Here is a 22827-nt window from a genome sequence, read left to right as displayed (position 1 = left end):
CTCAGGGGGGCCGAAGAAGTCGTTTGGCAGCTGCATTTTGCCCTAGCATTACCCTGCTTTGAGCGTTCACTCACATAGTCTATCAGGCAGTATGCTTCAAATTGCCTTTTTAGAAAATTCTTTTTACTAAAACTGTACATAGGTTTTCTTTAAAACTGCTGCTTATATCCCTTGAGCGGTAAGTCTCCTTTTTTTGTATATTGGAAAAAGTTCGTTTACCGTAATAATGCCAAGGTCGTGGGTTTGATCTGCATAAAAGCCACTGAGCTTTTGAGAATCAGTGTGCCCTGGTTGATTGAGCATGGGGTTGGGAGTCAGAGGACCTGGGTTCTAATCTCATGTCTGCTACTCGATCTGCCTAGGTCACAGAGCAGGCACGTAACTTGGGCTTCGATACCTATTCTCTCCTACGAAGACTGCGAGTTGCCTGTGGGACAGGAACCATGTCTGATCAGGTTATCTTGTATCTTCCCAAGTGCTTAGTACAGTGTTTGGCACATAAAAAGTGCTTAACAAATGTCACAATCGTGTACTGTGCTAGCAGTATTTCTCCGGCAGTTCTAGTTAGTGCCAGGATTCACCAAATATGCTGTGGAACTCCAGGTGGGAAACATTATTCTGTAAAGTGTGCTAATGCTTGAAATTTTCTGGGCCTCAGCTTCATTGAGAGTCCGAATTTCAAGTTTTGTTTTGAACATGTTAGTATTATCATTACTACTATTACTGCTATTTGGTCATGCGAAGCATACTTGAGTCAATGACTTGCGGATTTTAGCTCTAGACTGTAAACTCATAGGCAGGGAACAAGTCTGCTAATTCTGTTGTACTCTTCCAAGTGCTTTGTAGGGTGCTCTGCATACAAAGTGCTCAAAAAATACCATTGATTGGGGACTTTAAAGGGATTTTAAGCACTTAGTACAGTGCTCTGCACACAGTAAGCTCTCAATAAATACGATTGATGATTTTGAACAGAAAAGAAGGGAGGATAATAGTTTTGTGTATTACAGACAGGCTGTGAAATATATTGCCAACTTTCTGAAACACAACTAAATGTAAATGTTTCGGGGCAGGGATGGGATTATTATCTACTTCATTGACTAGTGTTGATTACCTAGGGTTAATTAAACGTTCTGGGAAGTAACATAACTTTTTTAGTGGAAAAAGCTAGGGTTTTAATCCTGACTCTGACAGTTGCCTACTCTCTGCCTGAGATTCCTCCTCCCTAAAGTGGGGATTCAGTGCCTCCTCTCCCTTCTTATACTTAAAACTGTGAACTCCATGTGGGACAGGAGCTGTTCCACTTGATTAACTTGTTATCCCAGTGCTTAGAACAGCATTTGACATAAAGTAAGTGCTTAAATACCATAAAAAAAGTGGATTGATCAAATATTTTGCTCAAAAGAAACTTTTAAAAATTTCTCTTGTGACTAGGAACAAATAATCATTTGTGAAAAATGATGTTTTCTTTTAGCTATGTAATGATGATGCCATTTAAACGCCAGGCTCTAGTGGAATTTGAAAACATAGATAGTGCCAAAGAATGTGTGACCTTTGCTGCGGATGAGCCGGTCTATATCGCTGGTCAGCAGGCGTTTTTCAACTATTCTACAAGCAAAAGGATTACAAGACCGGGAAATACTGATGATCCGTCTGGCGGCAACAAAGTTCTTCTGCTGTCCATTCAGAATCCTCTCTATCCAATTACCGTGGTATGTATAACTGCAGTATTATAAAGCTAAACCAAAGTTGATTCTATTCTAGATTATCGTCCAGTTTTATTGCTATTTAGATATTTGAAAATTACAAATTAAAATGTGAATTTTTAACTGTGTTCAGTTTTCGTTTGCTGTGAGCCAAGTGGCTTAGGGCAGAGCTCTTTAAAATCAGGTGTGTGTGTGTATACATGCATACACATATTTGGAAAATTTTGTTAATGCTTTATGGTCAGCCTATTTCAAAAATGTTGGGTGAACAAATAGGATTATGTGTGCAAGGAAAAATTTGGTGGGTAGTGGTGCATTTTTAAATACAGGGAGTTCTCTTATATTTCATGTAAGTTCCTTGAGGTCAGGGGACATGTCTACCAATTCTGTTGAGTTGTACTCTCCCAAGTGCTTAGTGCTGTGCTCTGCATGTAGTAGGTGCTCAATAAATTCAGTCATCTGATCGTGTTCCCGTAGCATGAGGCTTTTCAAGAAAAGTGTGTTTTAGTCGTCATTGATTTAGTGGGAATTAATGAGTTCGGGGTAGATGGCTCGAAGGGACCGCCGTGACTGGCAAATTTTTGTTCCGTTTTCTATTAGAAAGCTTTACACCCTTGCCTATCCATAGTTTTACTGTATTAAATACTGCCAAGTTACAAAAACCAAAGTTCAGGCATTTTCTGGGTTATGTCCATCTCACATTGTGGAAATTTGGAGACGCATCATACGCCAACCGTTGACACTCCCCGAAACGTGTAAACCCTATCTGCGGAGTTACGTCCAATGACGGCTGATTGGGGCAGAATTGGTTTTCCCCCCCACCTCTTCTGCCCCTGCATGGCTCCATCCTCACTCTCCCCTGTTCAGATAGTCTTCCTCACCCCTTCTCCTCTTGCCCCTTGTGTCTTTTCTCCTAAGCTACTAATCTCGTTCTCAAGCCCCAGGCCCTCGCAGCTAGCAGGAGTAGGGCAGGAGAATGTTCCTGATGTCCCAGGAACTTGCCCCAAGGGCAGGGGATATGTCTGTTTATTATTATATTGTACTCTCCCCAATATTGTATATATTGTACACAGCAAGTGCTCAATAAATACAGTTGACCAACTAGGGAAGAACTGGCTTGGTTTTACCCCGCTGTCTTCCCTTTCACTGCTCTGTCATCTCCAAAATAGCCATCACCAACGTGCTTCCATCTCCAGCCTCTCAGCCAGCCCCTCCCTGAGGAACTCAGCAGCGTGGCTCAGTGGAAAGAGCACGGGCTTTGGAGTCAGAGGTCATGGGTTCAAATCCCGGCTCCACCAATTTGTCAGCTGTATGACTTTGGGCAAGTCACTTCACTTCTCTGTGCCTCAGTTACCTCATCTGTCAGATGGGGATGAAGACTGTGAGCCCCATGTGGGACAACCTAATCATCTTGTTTCCACCCCAGCGCTTAGAACAGTGCTTTGCACATAGCGCTTAATAAATACCATCATTATTATAACTCTGGCCACTGTAACTGCTCCCGAACCTTTGGCTCCCCCAGGAACTGCAGTTGTGTGCAGCTGGTTGACATCCCCTTCAGCGCTTAGAATAGGGCTTTGCACCTAGTAAGTGCTTAGTAAATGCCATTATTATTATTCCCTTGCTCTCAGGAGGAGGCAGTGAGCCTCCTCTACCGATATCAGTGAAAGCCTCCAGGTGAACCAGTTTCTTCCATCTCCAAGTCGCCACTATGGGGCCACTCTACAGGGGAGAGAGGGAGGGAGCCGGGAAGGTCCAAAATGGCCAGACGGCAGTGAGAGGACTGGTGAGGAGGGCCAGCCCGAGCAACAGAAACATCAGTGGGGTCTTGGCGTCAGGGAGCAGCCCGTTGGCAGCCCCAGTGAGGCCCCGGGAGAGTGGCATATGGGAAGCTGGAGCCCGGTCACGCACCAGGGGATAAAAGATTGAAGCCAACAGAGGGACAAGACATGGCTCAGACCCAGCCATCTCTCTTGCCATCTGGGGCACCAAGGCAAGGCCATCGACAATGCAAATGAATGCCACTGCATCACCCAGGCTCAAGAGAAGCTTCCTTTGACTTAGCAGTAGTAGTAATAGAAATAGAATGAGTGCCCTTTTAGTAAGGTGCACTGTATTTTTGGACAGTATGGAATAAAGAAGTGACATTGCCTCCCAGTTGGAACAGAGCAACAGAGGGGCCCTCTGGGGATGCCCTCCGAAGCGGCTTCAGCAGCCATTCAACTTGAGTAAGGGACGTGGTGCTCATACCACTTTCTGACATGGCTGTGACACTCCTCCCACTAGAGTTAATGCCTGAGCAACCTGCCGCTTCAACTGTTACTCTGGGTGGTGGATGGGCCCTTCTCCTCCCACAAGAGAGATTAAAGCTTTAGCAGTCTTCAGTCATATATGAGGTGTCAGGAAGTTGCAGCGGATATACTGTTTTCCCTGCATACAATGCAGTCTAGCAGCCTCGGAGGTTATTCATGGGGGAAACTGGACTGTGAGTCCCGCTCCCCTGGGTCACCTTTCCTCTCCCCTGGCCCCTAGTTCCCTGGGTAGGAGTCTTAACTACTTTGAACTTGGGAGCATCTAGCAAACTATATCTAATTCTCATTACTCAATGTACTGTATGTCTAAATTTGAAAACACACACACACACAAACGAAACTCTTAAGATTAAGTGATTCAAAATTGTACTGTGCCAAATTCACAAGATACTGAACTCGTGACCTACCGAAAATAGTAATACGATGTAATTCAGAAGACGTGGATCTTACCCAGAAAAAGCTGGCATTCTCAAAACCCAGTGAAATTGTAAACAGTCGCCTAGTGCACATAAAGCTATTTTTATGGTATTTAAGTACTTACTATGCGTCAAACACTGTTCTAAGCACCGGGACAGGTAGAAGTTAATTAAATTGAACACAGTCCGTGTCGCATATGGGGAGCACAGTCTAAGTAGGAGGGAGAACAGGAGAACTGAGGCAAAGAGAAGTTAAGTGACTTGCCCAAGATTTCACAGCAAGTGTTTGGCAGAGTCAGGATTAGAACCCAGGTCCTCTCGCTCCCAGGCCCGCGCTCTTTCCATTAGACTGCTTCCTTTCCTTTTCTTTTCCCTCTGCCAGTGCTCAATAACATCCACCTCTGCAATTTTTAGTCTTACCTCCTTGCTTTCTGTAGTCTGTGACCTCAAGAGAGCTTGGGGATGTCAAGATTTTATTTTTGACTTAGGTTGTGATTGAGAAGGTTCCCTCTAGCCCAGTGCAGGGTCAAAACTGAGACCTAGGCAGCCCCTTGCCTCATTATACTTCTGGATAAAATTACAGAAAATCCTTTCCACTTAGCCCATATCTCATTTCTAATTCCGAAATTGTGTCTGAAGACCTTCCTCTTGTGGCCCACTCAAGGATTAGGCATTTCCTGCAACCCTGCAGCTTCTGACAAGTAGGTTAGGTTTAAAAACCAATCCAGAGTAAAAATTTGTCAGGACATCAAAATTCCCTCTGAATTATTTTAGTTTAGAGGGCATTAACTTATTGTTGGAGCTCCCCTCTCCTTGTTCAATATTAAATAACAATATAGGTCCATGAAATCTAGGAACTTCAAGACACCTCCAGACATCTTTTAGCCTAAAGTTGTCGTCGTCGTAGTAGTAGTAGTAGCAGCAGCAGCAGCATTGAGCGCTTACCGTTTGCAAAAGCTCTGTACTGAGCAGTGGGGAAGGACTACACAGATGGGAATTGTGTGGTCTTTGGCCCTCGGTTGAGTTGGGGAGGTTCACGATACGGAAATAGGGAGAGGGGACTGGTGACACACGTAAGGGGAGGCGAAACAAAACACCGACAATACAGAGACAAAAACAGAAATATGGTATTGTGGTAGAGGAGCAGAATTTCAAGCCCCATGTGGCTCCGAATCCAGTCACAACGGAGCCAGAGGCTTCCCAAAGTTTTGTGGTGGCGGCATGCTCCACAGTCTCTCCTTAAGGTAGGAGAATGACAAAATCACACAGACCCATAGGTCCCAAGGGCATGGGAATTTCTTGGTAACCTATTTCAGTTCTATATCAGTCCTTTGTTGCCCTTGGGGGAGTAGAATAGAATTAAGAAGATAGGATCCCTGCTCTCAAGGAGCATACCATCTAATGTGGGGGATTGGCATAAAATAAACTGTAGGTTGGGGAAGCCCCTGAGGATGAGGATGAATGAGGGTGAGTGCCGTGGAAATTCCAGTCAGGGTGGATGGGGAGACAAGGGGAGTGTTGGAGGGGTGAAGTGTGTGAGCTACGTTGTAGTGGGAGAGGAGCCAGGGTGGCTAGTGGGGAGGTTGAGTGCCTTAAAGCTGATTGTGAAGAGTTTCTGTTTGGTGTGGTGATTGATGGATGGCTAAAAACTGAAGGTGAATGAGGAGTGGGGAGATGTGCATAGAGGTGGAAGATGACAAGAGCTTAGACCAGCATGGTAGCAGTTTGGATGGAGAGGAAGAGGTGGTTTCTGGAGGTGTTGTGAAGATAAGATTGAGAGGATTTGGTCAACTCTCCTCTGCTTTTAACGTAAACCAGTTTTCTCTTAAGACGTGGGGACAACTGATCAGCATCCTTCCAGTAAAATCTCTGCACACACTCGTGTGCGTTAATTAAGGGACACCTTTAAACTTTTTTCAGATTCCGAGGTAGTCATCCGTTCATCTTCACAGGAATTTTAAAAAATAAATTTTGAAATGGCATGAAAAGTATTTTTGTACTTCAGACTCAGAATAGGGTTTTTGCTTAGATTAATGTATCGTTTCTAATGTTTTATAATTTTCATATAAATTTTAAACAATTGGTTTGATTTTAGTTGACTGATAATTTAAGCTATCAGAAAAAGCTTACCTTGATTTAAATGCTTAAAATTAAAGCTGTTTTTCCTATGGAAAAAATGATCTCAGACTTGCCTAGATAATCAGAATGTTCAATTCAAACTTTCTATCTTGTGGTAAAATGCCTCTTTTTTCTACAGGATGTTCTATATACCGTGTGCAACCCTGTTGGGAAAGTACAGCGAATTGTTATATTCAAGAGAAATGGAATACAAGCTATGGTTGAATATCCTTTATTTTTCTTGATGTTTAACTGGAAATATGTAAATTGAGGGGGTTTTTCATGATGCGAGATATTTCTTGTTTGCAGTTCATCCTTTAAGAAAGTGGAGCAATTTCACCCAGAACTCAAAAGGGCTGTTCATTAACCAAAAGATGTTCAAAGTAGTTGAAAGACAGATTTCTAATTTTTTTGATCTTTAACGTAGGTAGAATTTTAGCGTTAAAGGTGACTTTATCCTAAAGGTGCCTCTTCATCTTGAACAACATTTGAATGCGTCCTGTGTGTAGAACTTTACTTAGACCCTTGGAAGTGAAAGACCATTTCTACCACAGATCTCATCTCATCTGTAGATTTCTGTGTTTCCATTATTTCAAATTAAACAAAATTCTGTTATAATTCCAAGAAAATAACTTCATCCAAATTAAAGTGAATGCACTGGAGGACTTATGATGCTTAAACCTCCAGAATTAGGACTTACTTTACCTTCATTTTTGAGCCCTACTGGGTTTTCTTGTAAGTGCCCAGAACTTATGTTGATTTTGTTTTTTAAAAGTTAGTAAGTACAAATTATTCTTTTTCATTTGTGAAGCCTGAAAGGTAATCATTCCCAAGTCTTCATTTGGAGTTAAAATGGAATCAAGTGCAGAAATCCCAAAGAGGGAAGTGAACTCAAGAAAGCTGGTTTCAGAATTCTATCATCTTCAAGTCATGTGGATCCCCCTTGTAAAATGTGGGGTTAAAAATTAATGCAGAGTCCAAAATCCTCCCTGTGTTTTTTCTCTGTGTACATTGTTATTGTTCTAGTAGGGTTTTTAGGTGTATAGCCATTATTTTTTAAAAAATTCAGGTAAAAATCAGGTTTAAAGCTTTATAATTTTCCAAAATTTGGGGCTTTGTGTTTCTGACATTACAAAATTTGTACAGCAAGTGTTTCTCCAGTAGTACTGCTCCTTTCTAACATTTGCAGGTGGCTAATCAAATGGTCAGCATAACTTCACGTACTGAGCAGTGTTGCGTAATGTTGGATATCTAACCCTTTCCAAGCTTATTCTGAAATTTAACAATATCCAAACTTTGGTTTAGAGGTCAAGGCTGTCTGTTGGAGTGAGGAAAATGATGAAATGCACACAAGCAATAAGCAGAAACTGCCGTGGATTCTGATTGCCCAAGGAACCTTTGCAATCAGTCAATCAGTTGTATTTACTGAGCGTTTACTGTGGGCAGGGCCCTAAACTAAGCCCTTGGGAGAGTAAAAATAATAGTATAACAAACACATTCCCTGCCCACAGGGAAGTCCCTAGAAGAAAACATTTAATCCATGTAAAACTGACCAAACTTTCCAGTTATTCTGTTCCAAAGTACGTAATGAAAGCAAAGTAATGACAATTGACTATGAGCAGATTTAGCGTGTTTTCTATGATGACTCTGGCAGAATTGAAATGAATTGAGTAACTTTTAAAGTTCAAGGTCAGTTTTTTTAACATTTTAACATTTATTGAGGGTTTGAAAAAAAACCCAAACTTTTAAAAAACCAAACACAACAAAAAACCTGATAGGGTTAGTGGTGGGGGAATACATTTAGGGTTTATTTGAATAAAAATTTTAAACCCCTACCAGCAGGATCTCCTAAAATGCAGAGATTATGGGAAGAGGGGACTTTTCTATTTTTTGGTATATTGATTAATACTGGATGTGACCTGGGACCCCGGATGTTTTGTAATCCAGTACGAAGGTAGGAGACTTTGTTTAAACACTCCCTGTATCTGCAAAGATTACTTTGGGAAGTTACGGCGCTTTTCGTGGGGAGTGGGAAATGGGTCAAGAAGCAAGGAGTCTTTATAGCCATTTCCTTAACATAATTTACGTTCGAATCAGTTCTTTGTGCCCAGAAAGCTAAGGCAGCACTCAATGGAGCAGATATATATGCTGGATGTTGCACACTAAAAATTGAATATGCACGGGTAAACACTTTCCCTTTCTTGCTCTATGATTGCCGCGGAGGAATATGTATTCTGTGAACTTACCATTCTTTGCATCTCAACAGCCGACTCGCCTCAATGTCATTCGGAATGACAATGACAGTTGGGACTACACTAAACCGTACTTGGGCAGACGAGGTAGGTGTTGTTGCATTCCAGCCGTGCGCGCTAACCCAACTTCTGTACAGATAGGTTTCTGTGTCAATGAAGTAGTTAAATGCAAGTAAACCGTTGGTGGTGAAGGCTTTGTGGTTGTCCCAAGCCCGGAAAAAAAGATATGCCTGAACCTTAGATTCCCCCTACTGGTGTGTACTGAGCTATTTAGTTCAGCAAGGAGCACACACTTGCAAGCACGCCCGCAGTTCAAGGACTTGCATTTCTCCAAGCAGCTCTCACTCTTTGGAGGAGAGGAAACCGATTCAGAATATTGCTTACAAACTACAAACTCGCACACTGCTTCTCTATGGAAAGGACTTTTTTTTTTCCCCAAGCTGGACAAGGCATTAAGAAGGATAGAGGACTCCGGCAGGCTGACTCTACACTTCATCATGCACAACAGTCGACATCAGCAAAAAAAAAGCCCTCTGAAAAAAAAAAAACCAAAAAAAAAAAAACCAACCTCAGACTTGCAATTCATCTTGACTGCATACTGCATGCACCACCACCACAAGTGTTAAGAGGAGGACCCTCACAGTACTTCCGATTTGCATGGGATGAACACCATGATAGACTGTGCCCATGAATTCAAGCTGTACGTGTGTATTGGTCGGGTTTCCCTTAAGGTTAACAGTTGTAGTACTTGAGACATATTTTATTAAAGAGCGTACAACTCTAGACTTTTTCTGTACTGTTGTAAATCTGCACTCTGCTGTAATGAGGTCTTTGCAGTTTAGAGTAAAGCTGTTTGTTTGGCATCAAATGATTGGGATTCATTTGTATGCAGCCTTTGAGGTCAGATGCTGCCGGACCAGTCCACCTGGGTATATTAAAAGGCAGAAGGCACGAGAAGTGTACATGCGATGCACTTCAGTTAATTTTATCGGGAACGTTCGTAACTGTGACCATTCAATGGGGGGTTTGCTTGGCAATAGTAACGCAAATGCATCTGTAAAAAGGCAAAGTGCTGTGTAGACTGATTTCTGTCAAGTGGCTGTTGATAAAAAGTTGTCACTTTTTGTAATTTCATAGTACATGTCGCTCCATGTTTTAGTAACCTGTGTAACTCGGAAAATAGACCCTTAACTGAGGTGGAAGCAACCTGTGTAGTGAAGGTAGATTGTGTTGATAAATATGAAAACAAGGGCTTTCACTTGAGATGCGTATTAAGCTATCAGCTATTTTATAGAAGTGCGGGATTTCATCAGTTTGCTTCATTAAAATTGTTGTACAACGAATCGCAATATAATTCTGGAATTTCAAAGTTGTAAAAGGCTAACAAGGGGACTTCAGTATTGGCTAGTCTTTGTTACCAGCAATTGAAGTACAATTTGAAAAATTCGCTTAATCCAGGGCAACCCTGAAGCTTTATACAGGTTTTACTATGGCATCCAAGAAATCCCGATGGCATTAGGGACCCTAAAATATCCATTGTAAAGCAAATTAGCCTATCGGTTAATTTAACGAAGTGTTTTAATTGTTTGAACCATTTAATTTTTAAAAATACTTAGTTTGCTTATGCACGGTCCCCAAACAGGTTGAATTTTATAGCTTCGATTGGGCCGTGCATTTGCTCTTCTCAGTGGAAATCTGGTAGCCAGAGGCACGGTACAACCGACTCAAATTGAAAAAGACAGTCTCAGCCACTTAAATTGAGTGGGACAAATGGGCAGCTAAATTTTTTTCTCCTAGCAATTTTCAGGGAATTAATTGACTATCAGTGGTGAGGGTAATAATTGTGTGGTAATGTGTCAAGCACTCTAGTAAGGGCTAGAGCAGACACAGCCCCGTACCACGTGGGGCAAGCAGTCAAAGAAGGAGGGAAGAATAGGTATTTTAACTCCACTTTACAGATGAGGAAACTGAGGCCCAGAGAAGTTGTGTCTTGCTCAAGATCGCATGGCAGGCAAGTGGCAGAACTAGGATTAGGATCTGGGTCTCCTGCCACCCCCCCCACCTACTTCCCCCCAAGCCCATACTGCTTCTCAAAAATCATTTGCTTTTGAGACTGCAGATTTTTTTTTATATGAAAGGAGTGATTTGTTTAAAAGCGATGCTTGTCAGAGTTGGAACTCAGTGCTAGATCTCTAACGTCCAACTTGAGATTCTTTTTGTAGATGAGAATAGTAACCTGACTTTTCTGGGTCCCTTCCATTTTGCTTCTGAAGGAACCTCTAAGATGCAGTCTTGGTAAAGTCTCATTAGACTTATCACACATAACATTGTTTCATCCAGTAGGAAGTAGAGGCTTAAATCTTGCAACTTTCTCTTCAGTGAGAATGGAAAAGAATAGTAGTCCGCTCTTCCGCAGGAGGAAAACTCCTTACTGGTGAGAGGGCTGACTCTCAGCTGGCTGGAGTACAAATCACTCTTACTCCAACTACACCTTTGAGTCTAGGAACCCACAGCCAGAGCTGATTTTGAAGAGCAGTTACTAGAACTGTTGAGTTCCTGCCACTTAAGACCCTCTAATAATGATCTCTTTTTAAAGTATGATACTTCAGCCTTCCGGAAGCGAGGAGTTACAAAGCGCTTTTAATTAGGATTGTTAGAACGGTCTGTAAATGCGGCTGGATTGTTTTGTGCACGTGAAAAGAAGCCGCCTCCTCTCTCTCCCCCCCCCATCCCTGAAGTAGATTTGATCACCTTTTCTCCCTTAGTAGGTTATACCAGACACCTAGTAGGAAAGTGTACTGTTTCTCTCATCTCCTCTCTCACGTTTTTGCTTAAGAAATAGTCTAGGAGAAGTGGAAAGCCTGGCTGTTCAAATTTACTAGGGCCAAAATTAGAGCCAGGTCTAGGAGGGGACACTTTTCAAGTTGTACAGAATTAAATTGACTGTCCTGCCTTTTGAAACTACTGCCTAACAAAGATTTATGTACCTTTTTTTTACCAACCAAATACGGTAAATGCCATTCCTGAAAAACCTGGCCACTGTTTTTCCTTTGTAACAACCAAATCTAGCTTTCGGGAATTTGGCGTATCATTCCGAACGATTCTTTGAGGGTTGGTACAGCTCTCATCCAATAATGTTGACCCCTTGGTTAGCTTTACGTAGGTATATTTAAGCAGGGGGGCACTCAAAGGACTGCCCTTTCCTGAGAATGGAGACATTGGCTTTTTGCTTGCGGTGAAATCCTAACCTGTGACACACTATGGGCTATTACTGTGCAGTTCTTTCAGCACTCTCATAAATCAGTAGGTGCTTGTAACTATGTATATGTACATATATAATACTCTGTGTTTACTGATTGTGAAACCATGTAACACAGGTTGTTGTTGGCTTATGCTGAAACTTCTTGAAAGAAGCCCACTTTGAAACTGTGTTGCTGTTGAAGCTAATAGTATGATTCAGGTACTGTCTTTCAAAAGTACTGCCCTTACAGCTTGTTTTTAAAACATGCCTAGGTAAAGCCTTCTGTACAGTGTTAACCTGTAGTTTTGTGTACCTTCACTTTCTGAAAATTATCCAGTCTTCCCTTAGATTAAGTGTGTCTGTATCTTGTAGTTGCCAAACAATATTCAAGTTATACGGAACATGTTAGCCAGATGAAGCTTTTTCGCAACCTTTGGAGTTCTACACCTATGACTTGTGTTTAAATCTGCTTTGAATGGATGTTTAAAGATAACCAAGAATCGAAACCTTTTCTTTGAATTGTAATGCTAACGTATGTTCAAAGTGAGAGCTCAAGTCAAGTGTTCGGGTCTGCATCTCCCATTGTTAAAACTGCTTTTCTACTTCTGTGTCAGATAGAGGAAAGGGTCGCCAGAGGCAGGCGATTTTGGGAGAGCACCCTTCATCCTTTAGACATGATGGCTATGGTAAGTAAGTTTTCCAAGGCACAAGGAAGCCTGCCTTTTCCTAGTCTCCGATTAAATGGATCTGGCCTTGCGGTTTTTATAGCTGTGGAGATACAGAATGGGATTTCAGTTAAATTGGTGGCAGAATGGCTTGTCCCCTGTCTTTTTAGTGGTACTTGTGTCGGAACTCTTCTGACCTGCTTCTCGGTGGGCCTTGAATACGATTTCCTATGGTTTCAGCCCCGGTACTCGTCCGTAAATATTTAAATCCTGACACTTTTAAGTCAGCTAGGGAACCGTAGTGTTTTAAGGACTTTGCTTTCCCTAGAACATCTCAGGAAATTTATTTCTTTGGCTTTTGACCTTCTGAGATTAGCGGGGGCGGCTTGTCTCTGTTTTCTTCTCTGCTTTCTGCAGTCTGTTAATAACCTCGCCAGTGACAAGTGATGGTTCAACCTTACTTTATTCACCCAGGGTTCTGGGTGATAATCTAGCCCCAAAACACCAACATGATGAATACATTTTATCCAAGGTTGGGAAACAGAACCTGAGACAGTATTTTGACCTATTATAGAAATGCCTTTTTTTTTTAAAAAAAGTGCATATATAGATCTCTCTCTCTCTCTCTCTCTCTCTCTCTCTCTCTCTCTCTCCATATATATATATATATATATACAGATATGCATATGTAATATTTGTTGAGCACTTACTATGTACCAGGCCCTGTACTAAGTGCTGTGGTTGATGCAAGATAATCAAGTTGGACACAGTCCCTGACCCTCATAGAGCTCACCGTCTTAATCCCCATTTTACAGATGAGGTATAACTGAGGCAGAGAAGGTGACTTACCCAAGGTCACACAGCCCACAAGCGGAGGATTCGGGATTAGAACTGAGATCCTCCAACTCCCATGTCTTTCCACTAAACCACACTGCTTTTCTGTCAGTTGAGCTGCAGTTTTTAGCAGTAGGTCCTTCCTTGTGCTTGAGGTTTGAAGGGCAAGTATAAAGACCGGTAGTCCACAAAGCAGCGAGATCTTCAGTTTCCTTAGTTTTTGAAATTTGGGTAAGTTCACACCTAGGATCGATGGGATAGTTTCATGGACCTCCTTATTTGTCTTTTCCGTGGAGGCTTGCCATACTCCTGTGGACTTTTTCTTCTTTTCCCCAGTGAGCACTGGGGAATGTGCCACTTTATCATGGCTTTATTTCCCACTCCTTTCAGTGTGTTTGTTTACTAGCGACTCCGTGACAAACTTCCTTGTTGAGGATATTTTAGATGTGGGCCTCTCCACTCCTGAAAAAGCCAGATAATTAGCCCGTAGAATTCTATTTGTAGTTTCCCCTCCTATCACTTTGCTCTGTTGAGGTTTGATGAAGAAGGGGCAGTTAGTTTACATACCTAAATTGCTTTCCCAGCGTTGGACAAATCTTTAAACTCATGTTCCTGGATATGCATTACCCACTTTCTCCTCCTCCGGACCAGTCAGTCAGTATTTATTGAATCCCTACTCAGTGCGGAGCGTTGTGGATTGTATAGGCTCATTTACAGTCTGTGAAGCACTCGTGTATATATATACATCCACTCAATTTATTTTGACCACTGCAGTTGAAATGTATTTGTGTTTTGTCTCCCCTGTTAGAGTGTGAGCTCCTTGTGGGCTGGGAATGTGCCACTTTATCATGGCTTTACTTCCCAAGGATCTAGTGTGGTGCACTGCACTAATAAATGTTACTGGTCCAAATGCCCAGGAAAGGTCAATAAAAGTAAAAGAAAAAGACATCACCCCTGCCCTCGAGGGGCTTAGAACCCAATGGAGGACAGAGTCGGACACAAACTGTATGCAAGTGGAGGAAGCAGGAGGAAACACAGATTCAGTTGGAAATAACAAGGTTGTGGAGAAGTCATAAAGTGAAATATATAAATTGACATGTTTCGAAATGCTACAGGTGGCTTTGGGGATGACACACGAGCCGGGCAAATTTCACTTCTGGGCTAATAATAATAATAATGGCATTTGTTAAGCGCTTACTATATGCTAAGCACTGTTCTAAGTGCTGGGGAGGATACGAGGTGATCAGATTGCCCCACGTGGGGCTCACAGTCAGTCCCCGTTTTCCAGATGAGGGAACTGAGGCTCAGAGAAGTGAAGTGACTTGCCCAAAGTCACACAGCTGACAAGTGGCGGAGCCAGGATTAGAACCCATGACCTCCGACTCCCCAGCCCGTGCTCTTTCCACTGAGCCACACTGCTTCTCTCTGTGTCTCTCCCCTTGTCTCTGTCTCTCTCTCCGTGTATCTGCCTGTAGTTTTCTCTCCATCTCTCTGTCTCTCTTTGTCTCTTCCCGTCCCTTTCCATCTTTCTGTCTCTCTCCCCCGTCTCTGTCTCTTTCTCCCCCTCAGTCTCTCCCTCTCTCACCTCCACTGAGTTGTCGGGTTTGATAATGAGAATCTATTTTTCCAACTGTGGGGTGGGTAGTCCTACAGATCATAAGTTTGTCGGTGCGTTTTGCTTTGACTCCTTACACAATCCTTCTAATTATCACATTGCACAGACCACTTTTTGTTTTTGTAGTTAGGTGAACCCAAGAATTTATCTGCACTTCCGTGGCTACCTACTGGGCATTTTGGAGTGTTACTTTTACTGAAATGTACCACAAGAATACAGGTTTCTTTCGCTAACTGTAATCTTGAGTGTCCATGGTCAGTATTCTGTTCACTATTCTGTTTACCGTTTAACTAACATAGTGTTCAGTCCAGAGTAGCCGCAGTTTTCTGTGACTGTAAATAATGCTGCCAGTCATCTCAGGCTGGCGCTGCTCAGGTCCCACAGTACTTTGCTGTTTATGTGCATTTCATAGGGAAAATGAATTGGGACTGTTTAAAACTCACTGTTACAGTTTGCTGAGTAAGCTCGTTGTGAGCGGTGAACGCTAATTCTGTTGTACTGTACTCTCTTGAGCGCTTAGTACAGAGCTCTGCTCGCGGTAAGTGCTCAGTAAATTCCATTGTTCGGTCAATTGAGCATTGATACAGGATTAGCACAAAGCACAGTGGGATTGGGGGGGACTCCTACCATACTATGGCAACATCGAGCTCTAAACAGTTACTGTCACTGATTTTCCCCTGCAACTAGGAACGGCAAATGACTACCAGGCTTCGGACGTTCATTTTAGACTTTCACAAACTTTACGGGACTTCAGTCACTGTGACTAATGCTGGGGATCCTGTGGTCCTCTTGGCTAATCATCGGTTGGTGAGAGAAACCTGTATTTGCAAAAGGAATAAGTAATAAGTCTGTCTTTTCACCATTTTTGTAGGATCCCATGGCCCACTATTGCCCTTACCGAGCCGTTACCGAATGGGCTCTCGAGATACACCTGAGCTTGTTGCCTATCCACTCCCCCAGGCCTCCTCCTCCTACATGCATGGGGGAAACCCCTCTGGCTCAGTGGTTATGGTTAGTGGGCTGCATCAACTAAAGATGAACTGCTCAAGGGTCTTCAACTTGTTCTGCTTATATGGAAATATCGAAAAGGTAAAACTTAAACGTCTCTCTGTCTGTCTAGTTAGGAAGCTAGGAATAGGCCCCGTGGCTTCTCAGCCATCCAAACCAGGAATCCCGAATCTGACACGGGCGCGAGAACCTCTTCCCCCAAACAGTCCACCTGGTCAGTTGTGGAGGATGAGGTAACAAATGCAGCTGTGCGCAAGGACGCCGTGCATAAGGGACATTGTCACATATCATTTTGTAGGGCCACTTGCGCACACAGATTAAAACAGAGTCTCGATGTCAGTGGTGGGCTTTGGGGATTCAAGGAGAGTGAGGAATAGTTCTCTTAACGAAGATCCTCAGGTAGAGCCAGGAGAGCCTTTTATATTACACAGTCGACAGCTAGAATCCACATGGTAAGAATTGTGAGTGGTGGATGATTTTCTGCCCTTTAGTTTGGCTGGCGGGCACTTACAATAGTAGTCCTGATTTTCTTCCTATCTGGGATTTGGGATTTTTACCAAGTCAGTCTCTCTTTTTTTTTTTTTTCCTCTTTCTGTTCGGATTTTACCCTGCTGTTGTGTGACAAGACCCATGTGGGTTTCATTTGGGTTGTAAAGTCACTTCCGATTTTCTGAGTGCTCAGGAATAGAAGTGAGAAGCACAGAGCATTCACGGTCATAATAATAATAATAATAATAAATTCCACGGCCTGCTGTTTGATTAATTGAACTCCAGTTCTCCTCTACGTCTCTTTGCTGCCAGAACCAATTTCTTTCATGTGGACAATCACAAGACATTTAATATAAACTGATAATATCTTTAATGAGGTATATTCACGGTCATGTGGACAATCACAAGACATTTAATATAAACTGATAATATCTTTGAGTTGTATTCATGGTTATGATACATATTTCTTTGGACATTTCGTGACGTCCATGCTATATACGTTTTTCTCCCTGGCATGATATATTAGACTCAAGTTTGTGAGTGAATATTAAGTTGTCAAGAATATAAATTTTGACTTAAAAGAAATCAAGCAGCGCACTGGTTTGTCAACTACAATTAATTTGAATTTAATGCCTTTTGAAATAATTCAGCTACAACTATTTTTCTGTTATATTTAAACTCAGGAACCATGTAATGCAGTACATTAGAGTCATAAATATGTTACTTCCAGAATTTATGTGAGGTGTGGGGGGGGGGGGGTGGGCATTAATAAGTTGAGGTTGCAACTCGTCTGAGGTGTCTGATAAAGTCAGAATTAGAGTTGGTTTCTAATGCCAGCCACTTACTGCTGGATTGTGGCTACTCTTGCAAGAAGTTAAAGACTATTGAATGGTTTGTCAGTGGGAATTGGTTTGTATTCAGAAGGGTTTGCTGCTTTGGGATTTGGCCTCATTACTCTCTTCAGTTCAAAGACTGTTGCAATGTGCTGGACTGGTCCAACGGCCGTGATTTACCTGGTTACTTTGGATATTTTCTTTACAGGTCAAATTTATGAAGACCATTCCTGGTACCGCACTGGTAGAAATGGGGGATGAATATGCTGTAGAAAGAGCTGTCACCCACCTCAATAATGTTAAATTATTTGGAAAAAGACTCAATGTTTGGTAACTATATGATCATTTTCACTTTCATAATAGTGCTGCGTGACTTTAGTGAGGCAACCTGTGGTGCCAAATAATGCTGCGGTTCTGAGTGTTTGTCGGCCTTTGCATAAAAACTCTAAGCGTGCTTGAAACTAGAGATTTTTCCAAATTGAAGCATTCGAAGTAAAACAGCAGGGTGTGCAGTTCAGATCAGTTTCCTTGCATGTTAAAATCGATCGCTTTTACTTTGTCAATATTTAAGTTGGTGGAAAGTATTCAAATATGAGGAATGGCTCAGAGAGAAATTACCTGACTAGTAGGATAACTGTAGTAGTTATCAATGGGTGATCAGAACTAGAACGAGTTACTGTACAGTCAGCTCTCTCACTACATGTGTTTTCATTATATGCTTTGGATAAAACATTGATGGGAATTAGGGAAAGTTCTCCTGACAGTACCCATCTATCTGGCTAGAACAGTTGTTGTGTGTGCATGGCTTTGACCAAGATCTTAGTATTATCCCCTCCCATCACTTTGCTCTGTTGAGGGGTTTGATGAAGAAGGGGCAGCTAGTTTACTTACCCAAGTTGCTTTCCCAGCGTTGGACAAATCTTTAAACTCATGTTCCTGCATATGCATTACCCACTTTCTCCTCCTCTGGACCAGTCAGTCAGTATGAGTTTTTCTGAACATGAGGTCCATGTTTGCTCTGTTTCTGGAATCTGGTTTTTGTTTCTACAAACACCGTTGGTGAGTTGGTTTAGCCTTATAACAATCTGAGAAAAGAAATGAAATGAATCGTCTCTATGCAGATGATTCCCAAATCTCCATCTCCAGTCTTGACCACTCTCCCTCTCGGCAGTCTCACGTTTCCTCCTGCCTTCCGGGCATCTCTACCTGGATGTCCTGCTGATACCTCAAAATAAACCTGTCCAAAACAGAACTCCTTATCTTCCCACCTAAGCCCTATCTGACCCCTGTCTGTAAACAGTACCGCTATCCTCCCTGTCTCACAAGCTCATAACCTTGGCGGTGCCCTTGACTCCTCTTTCCCATTCAATCTGTCACCAAATCCTGTCAGGTCTATCTGTACAACATCACTAAAAACAGCCCTTTCCTCTCCATCCACATTGCTACTATGCCGATCCAGGCGCTTATCCTATCCCGCCTTGACTCCTGCCTCAGCTTTCTTACTGACCTCCGTACCTCCTGCCTCTCCACACTTAGCAGTGCTGCCTGAATTGTTTTTCTCCAAAAATGTTCAGTCCTTACCTCCGCACTCGTCATGCACCTCCAGTAGTTGCCCGTCAGACTCTGCTCCAAACAGAAACTCCTCACCACCGGCTTTAAAGCACTCGATCCGCTCTCCCCATCCTATTTTACCTCACCGGTCTACTTCAGCGCAGCCCACTCACTTCACTCTTCTAGCACCAGTTTGCTCTCTGTGCCCTGATCTCACCTGTCTTGCTGCTGACCCCTTTCTCACGTCCTCCCTCTGACTTGGAACACCCTCCCCCTCAATTTATGCCAGACCGCCACTCTCCCCACCTTCAAAGACTTATTATGGTCACATTTCCAAGAGGACTTCTCCAACTAAGCCCTCTTTTCCCTGGCTCACTCTCCCTTCTGTATCATCTGTGTACTTGGATCTGAGACCTTTAGGCGTTTGATATTTGCCTCGCCTTTACCCCACAGCACTTAGGTACATATCTAGAAATTCTGTATTATAAATTATTAATATCTGTCTCCCTTATAGCCTGTAAGTCCCTTGTGGGCAGCAAAAGTGTCTACCAGTCTGTTATTGTACTCTCACAAGCACTTAGTACAGTGCTCGGTAAATATCACTGGCTGATTGCTCGATGGTCTTGGCTGCTTTTTTAAAATCTAACTAGATATGGGGACTTTTTTCTTTTTCTTTTCCCCTCAATCCCCAGTGTGTCTAAGCAGCACTCTGTTGTTCCAAGTCAAATATTTGAGCTGGAGGATGGTACGAGTAGCTACAAGGATTTTGCCATGAGCAAGAATAATCGCTTTACAAGTGCTGGCCAAGCGTCCAAGAATATCATCCAGCCACCCTCTTGCGTGCTGCATTATTATAACGTTCCATTGTGTGTGACGGAAGAGACCTTCACAAAGGTAGGAATTGACTCCCGAAATATTAAATAGGTGTTTTCGTATTTTTTAAAGCCTGTGCAGGTGGAAAACTGTCTAGTCCAAGGCCTTGATCATTTGAGTCCATTCTGCGCCCTGCGTGAAAATCAGGGGTAGCTTAACGAGATGGAAATAGCAATAGCATCAAGAAGAGGGCAGATATCCCCTCTAGATGAAAAGTCCAAAATGAGTTCTCAAAGCTGGGGTGTTCGGTGGTCGGCCCATCCGTGACCACAAGGATCGATGTCAAGAAGTGAAACCATCCAAAGGGTCTCACCGTGCTTCATGGTGACCCGTCAGAGACCAAATTTTGCATGGTACTGCCGTTGGTCTTAACCAACACTGAGTATGCCGCCCACTTCCTGCGCAAGGTTCACGTACTTAGCCGCCTCGTCAAAGAACCCTTCGTAATGTTTTTGTTTCTGTTTCTGTGACAGTTGTGTAGTGACCATGAGGTTCTCACATTTATCAAATACAAAGTGTTTGATGCAAAACGTAAGTAAGCATTCCCTCCGTTTCCAAAGTGAAATTCTCTGAGCTGTCCATCGCAGCAGGTGACGGCAGTCGCATTCTGTCTTTGACAGCTTCAGCCAAAACACTTTCCGGGCTGCTGGAGTGGGAGTGCAAGACGGATGCTGTAGAAGCCCTAACTGCACTCAATCACTACCAGATAAGAGTTCCAAGTAAGTAAAATTCTTTTCATTTGATTGTAATGTCAGACTTGGAATTGGTGCAGGTGTCGAGGGAGAAATTTGCGGAATTTTCTCCTGATGTAGCGTAAAAGCCAAACTTTTAGTTTTGCAGTCCACTCTGCTTGTGTTCTTAATCGTTTTAGCATGGTAAATGCCCTCTCTTTGGTCTTGTTGCTAGCGCTCCCGAGGCCAGCTTTGAACAGCTCAGCTAGAGATAGCAGTACCCCTTCAAAATTCTGCGTATTACTGCTGAGTAACTCCAAAGAATATACACTATTTAAAAGCAGGGTGACTTGGGTTTCAAAGTTAGAGATGAGACAGGTTCCGTGGCTCAGTGGAAAGATCCCCGCCAATTGTCAGCTGTTTGACTTTGGGCAAGTCACTTCACTTCTGTGCCTCAGTTCCCTCATCTGTAAAATGGGGATTAAGACTGTGAGCCCCACGTGGGACAACCTGATCACCTTGTATCTCCCCAGCGCTTAGAACAGTGCTTTGCACATAGTAACAAATACCATTATCATTATTATTATTAATGATTATAATTGTGATTATGGTATTTAAGCACTTACTATGTGCCAGGCACTGTACTAAGTGCTGAAGTGGATACATGGAAATCGGGTTGGACACAGTTCCTGTCCCATATGGGTGCACTGTACTAAGTGCTGAAGTGGATACATGGAAATCGGGTTGGACACAGTTCCTGTCCCACATGGGTGCACTGTACTAAGTGCTGAAGTGGATACATGGAAATCGGGTTGGACACAGTTCCTGTCCCACATGGGTCTCACACTTCTAATCTCCATTTTACAGATGAGGTAACTGAGGCCCGGAGAAGTGAATAGTCTTGCCCAAGGTCACACGGCAGATAAGCAGCAGAGCAGGGATTAGAACTCTGGTCCTTCAGACTCCCAGGCCTGGGCTCTGTCATCATCATCATCATCAATCGTATTTATTGAGCGCTTACTGTGTGCAGAGCACTGTACTAAGCGCTTGGGAAGTACAAGTTGGCAACATATAGAGACAATCCCTACCCAACAGTGGACTCACAGTCTAAAAGACTGTCCTCTAGACCTTGCTGCTTCTCAAAGATAAGCACAAATTAAAGATTAAGGATAAGCACAGATATTTGATTGCTCCCCCATGTTTTGGGTTCTCTAGAAGAATATTCATAAAATGTCTTCTGCGTTCTCTGGGAGCTTGTGTCTTCGGTTCTGCAGATGTTGTTGTTCTGCAGCTTTCAGCAGCCACTTCGATTTGGGGGGGTCTGCACCCAAGAGTGGCGAGCAGGTTTGCTCGCATTCCCTTCTCAGATGATCAGCCGGTCAGAAAGGCAGTTGCCATTGTGTCTCTGCAAAGCAAGCGAAAGGAGGTACCGACAGTGGGGGTGTTTTTTAGGGGTAGACTCGGAGAAGCCTTGTGGGGTGGACCCCCTAAATGGGTGGGGTGGACACTCCAGGCAAATCCTCGCTCTGCTCCAGGATCAAATCGACCAGTCTCGGGTGCAGAGCTGCATCATTCAGTCAGTCGGTCAGTCAGTGGTATCTCTTGATTATTTACCGTGTGCAGAGCACTCTGCTAAGTGCTTGGGAAAGAGCAATGCAGTAGAATTGAGAGACTCAATCTCTGCCCACGAGGAACTTACAGACTAGAGGGGGAGACAGACATAAGAAATAAACTACAAGGGAAACGGTGGAGGAGTAGAAGGAGATGGTCCCTAAGTGACGGGGGACTGACTGGATGTCACGCCTTTATCCGAGTGGTGTTAGCGAGAACCGCCCTGAGGAGCTGGGATTTAGGATCCTTGTGGGTGGGGAATCCCTTGCCAAGGCTCAGATCCGTGGAGCAGAGGTGATGGCCCGCTGCCTCAATGCCACGGCATTGACTTCGATCTCCTTTTTCATATAAGTTGCCAATTTGTACTTCCCAAGCGCTTAGTACAGTGCTCTGCACACAGTAAGCGCTCAGTAAATACGATTGATGATGATGATGATTCCTCATCCCCAAACTCACCAAACGAGGGGACGAGAAGTAGTGCGGCCTGATGGGGAGAGCGCAGGCCTGGGAGTAAGAGGACCTGGGTTCTAATCCCAGCTCTGCGCCTTGCCTGCTGTGCAGTCTTGGGCAAGTCACTTAAGTTCTCTGTGCCTCAGTTTCCTCAACTGTGAAATGGGGATTCTCCTTCCTTACAC

The 22827-nt window shown here is 43.2% G+C and overlaps 1 protein-coding gene across 1 annotated transcript in view; it reads left to right on the top strand.

Annotated features, from left to right (window-relative positions):
* The window catches only part of HNRNPLL (heterogeneous nuclear ribonucleoprotein L like), a 48412-nt gene that overhangs the window by 24275 nt on the left and 1310 nt on the right, over positions 1-22827 (top strand). The window contains exons 3-12 of the mRNA XM_038750655.1: positions 1472-1709; positions 6689-6774; positions 8636-8732; positions 8816-8888; positions 12657-12728; positions 16028-16245; positions 17695-17816; positions 19730-19931; positions 20384-20441; positions 20531-20629. Of these exons, the coding sequence (XP_038606583.1) occupies positions 1472-1709; positions 6689-6774; positions 8636-8732; positions 8816-8888; positions 12657-12728; positions 16028-16245; positions 17695-17816; positions 19730-19931; positions 20384-20441; positions 20531-20629 (1265 nt within the window). The remainder of the gene's footprint in view (positions 1-1471; positions 1710-6688; positions 6775-8635; positions 8733-8815; positions 8889-12656; positions 12729-16027; positions 16246-17694; positions 17817-19729; positions 19932-20383; positions 20442-20530; positions 20630-22827) is intronic.

Source organism: Tachyglossus aculeatus, chromosome 1, assembly GCF_015852505.1.
Source record: "Tachyglossus aculeatus isolate mTacAcu1 chromosome 1, mTacAcu1.pri, whole genome shotgun sequence".
NCBI classification, from domain to species: domain Eukaryota; kingdom Metazoa; phylum Chordata; class Mammalia; order Monotremata; family Tachyglossidae; genus Tachyglossus; species Tachyglossus aculeatus.
The sequence above is the reverse complement of the archived record's forward strand: the minus strand, read 5'-3'. Positions and strand labels throughout refer to the sequence as shown.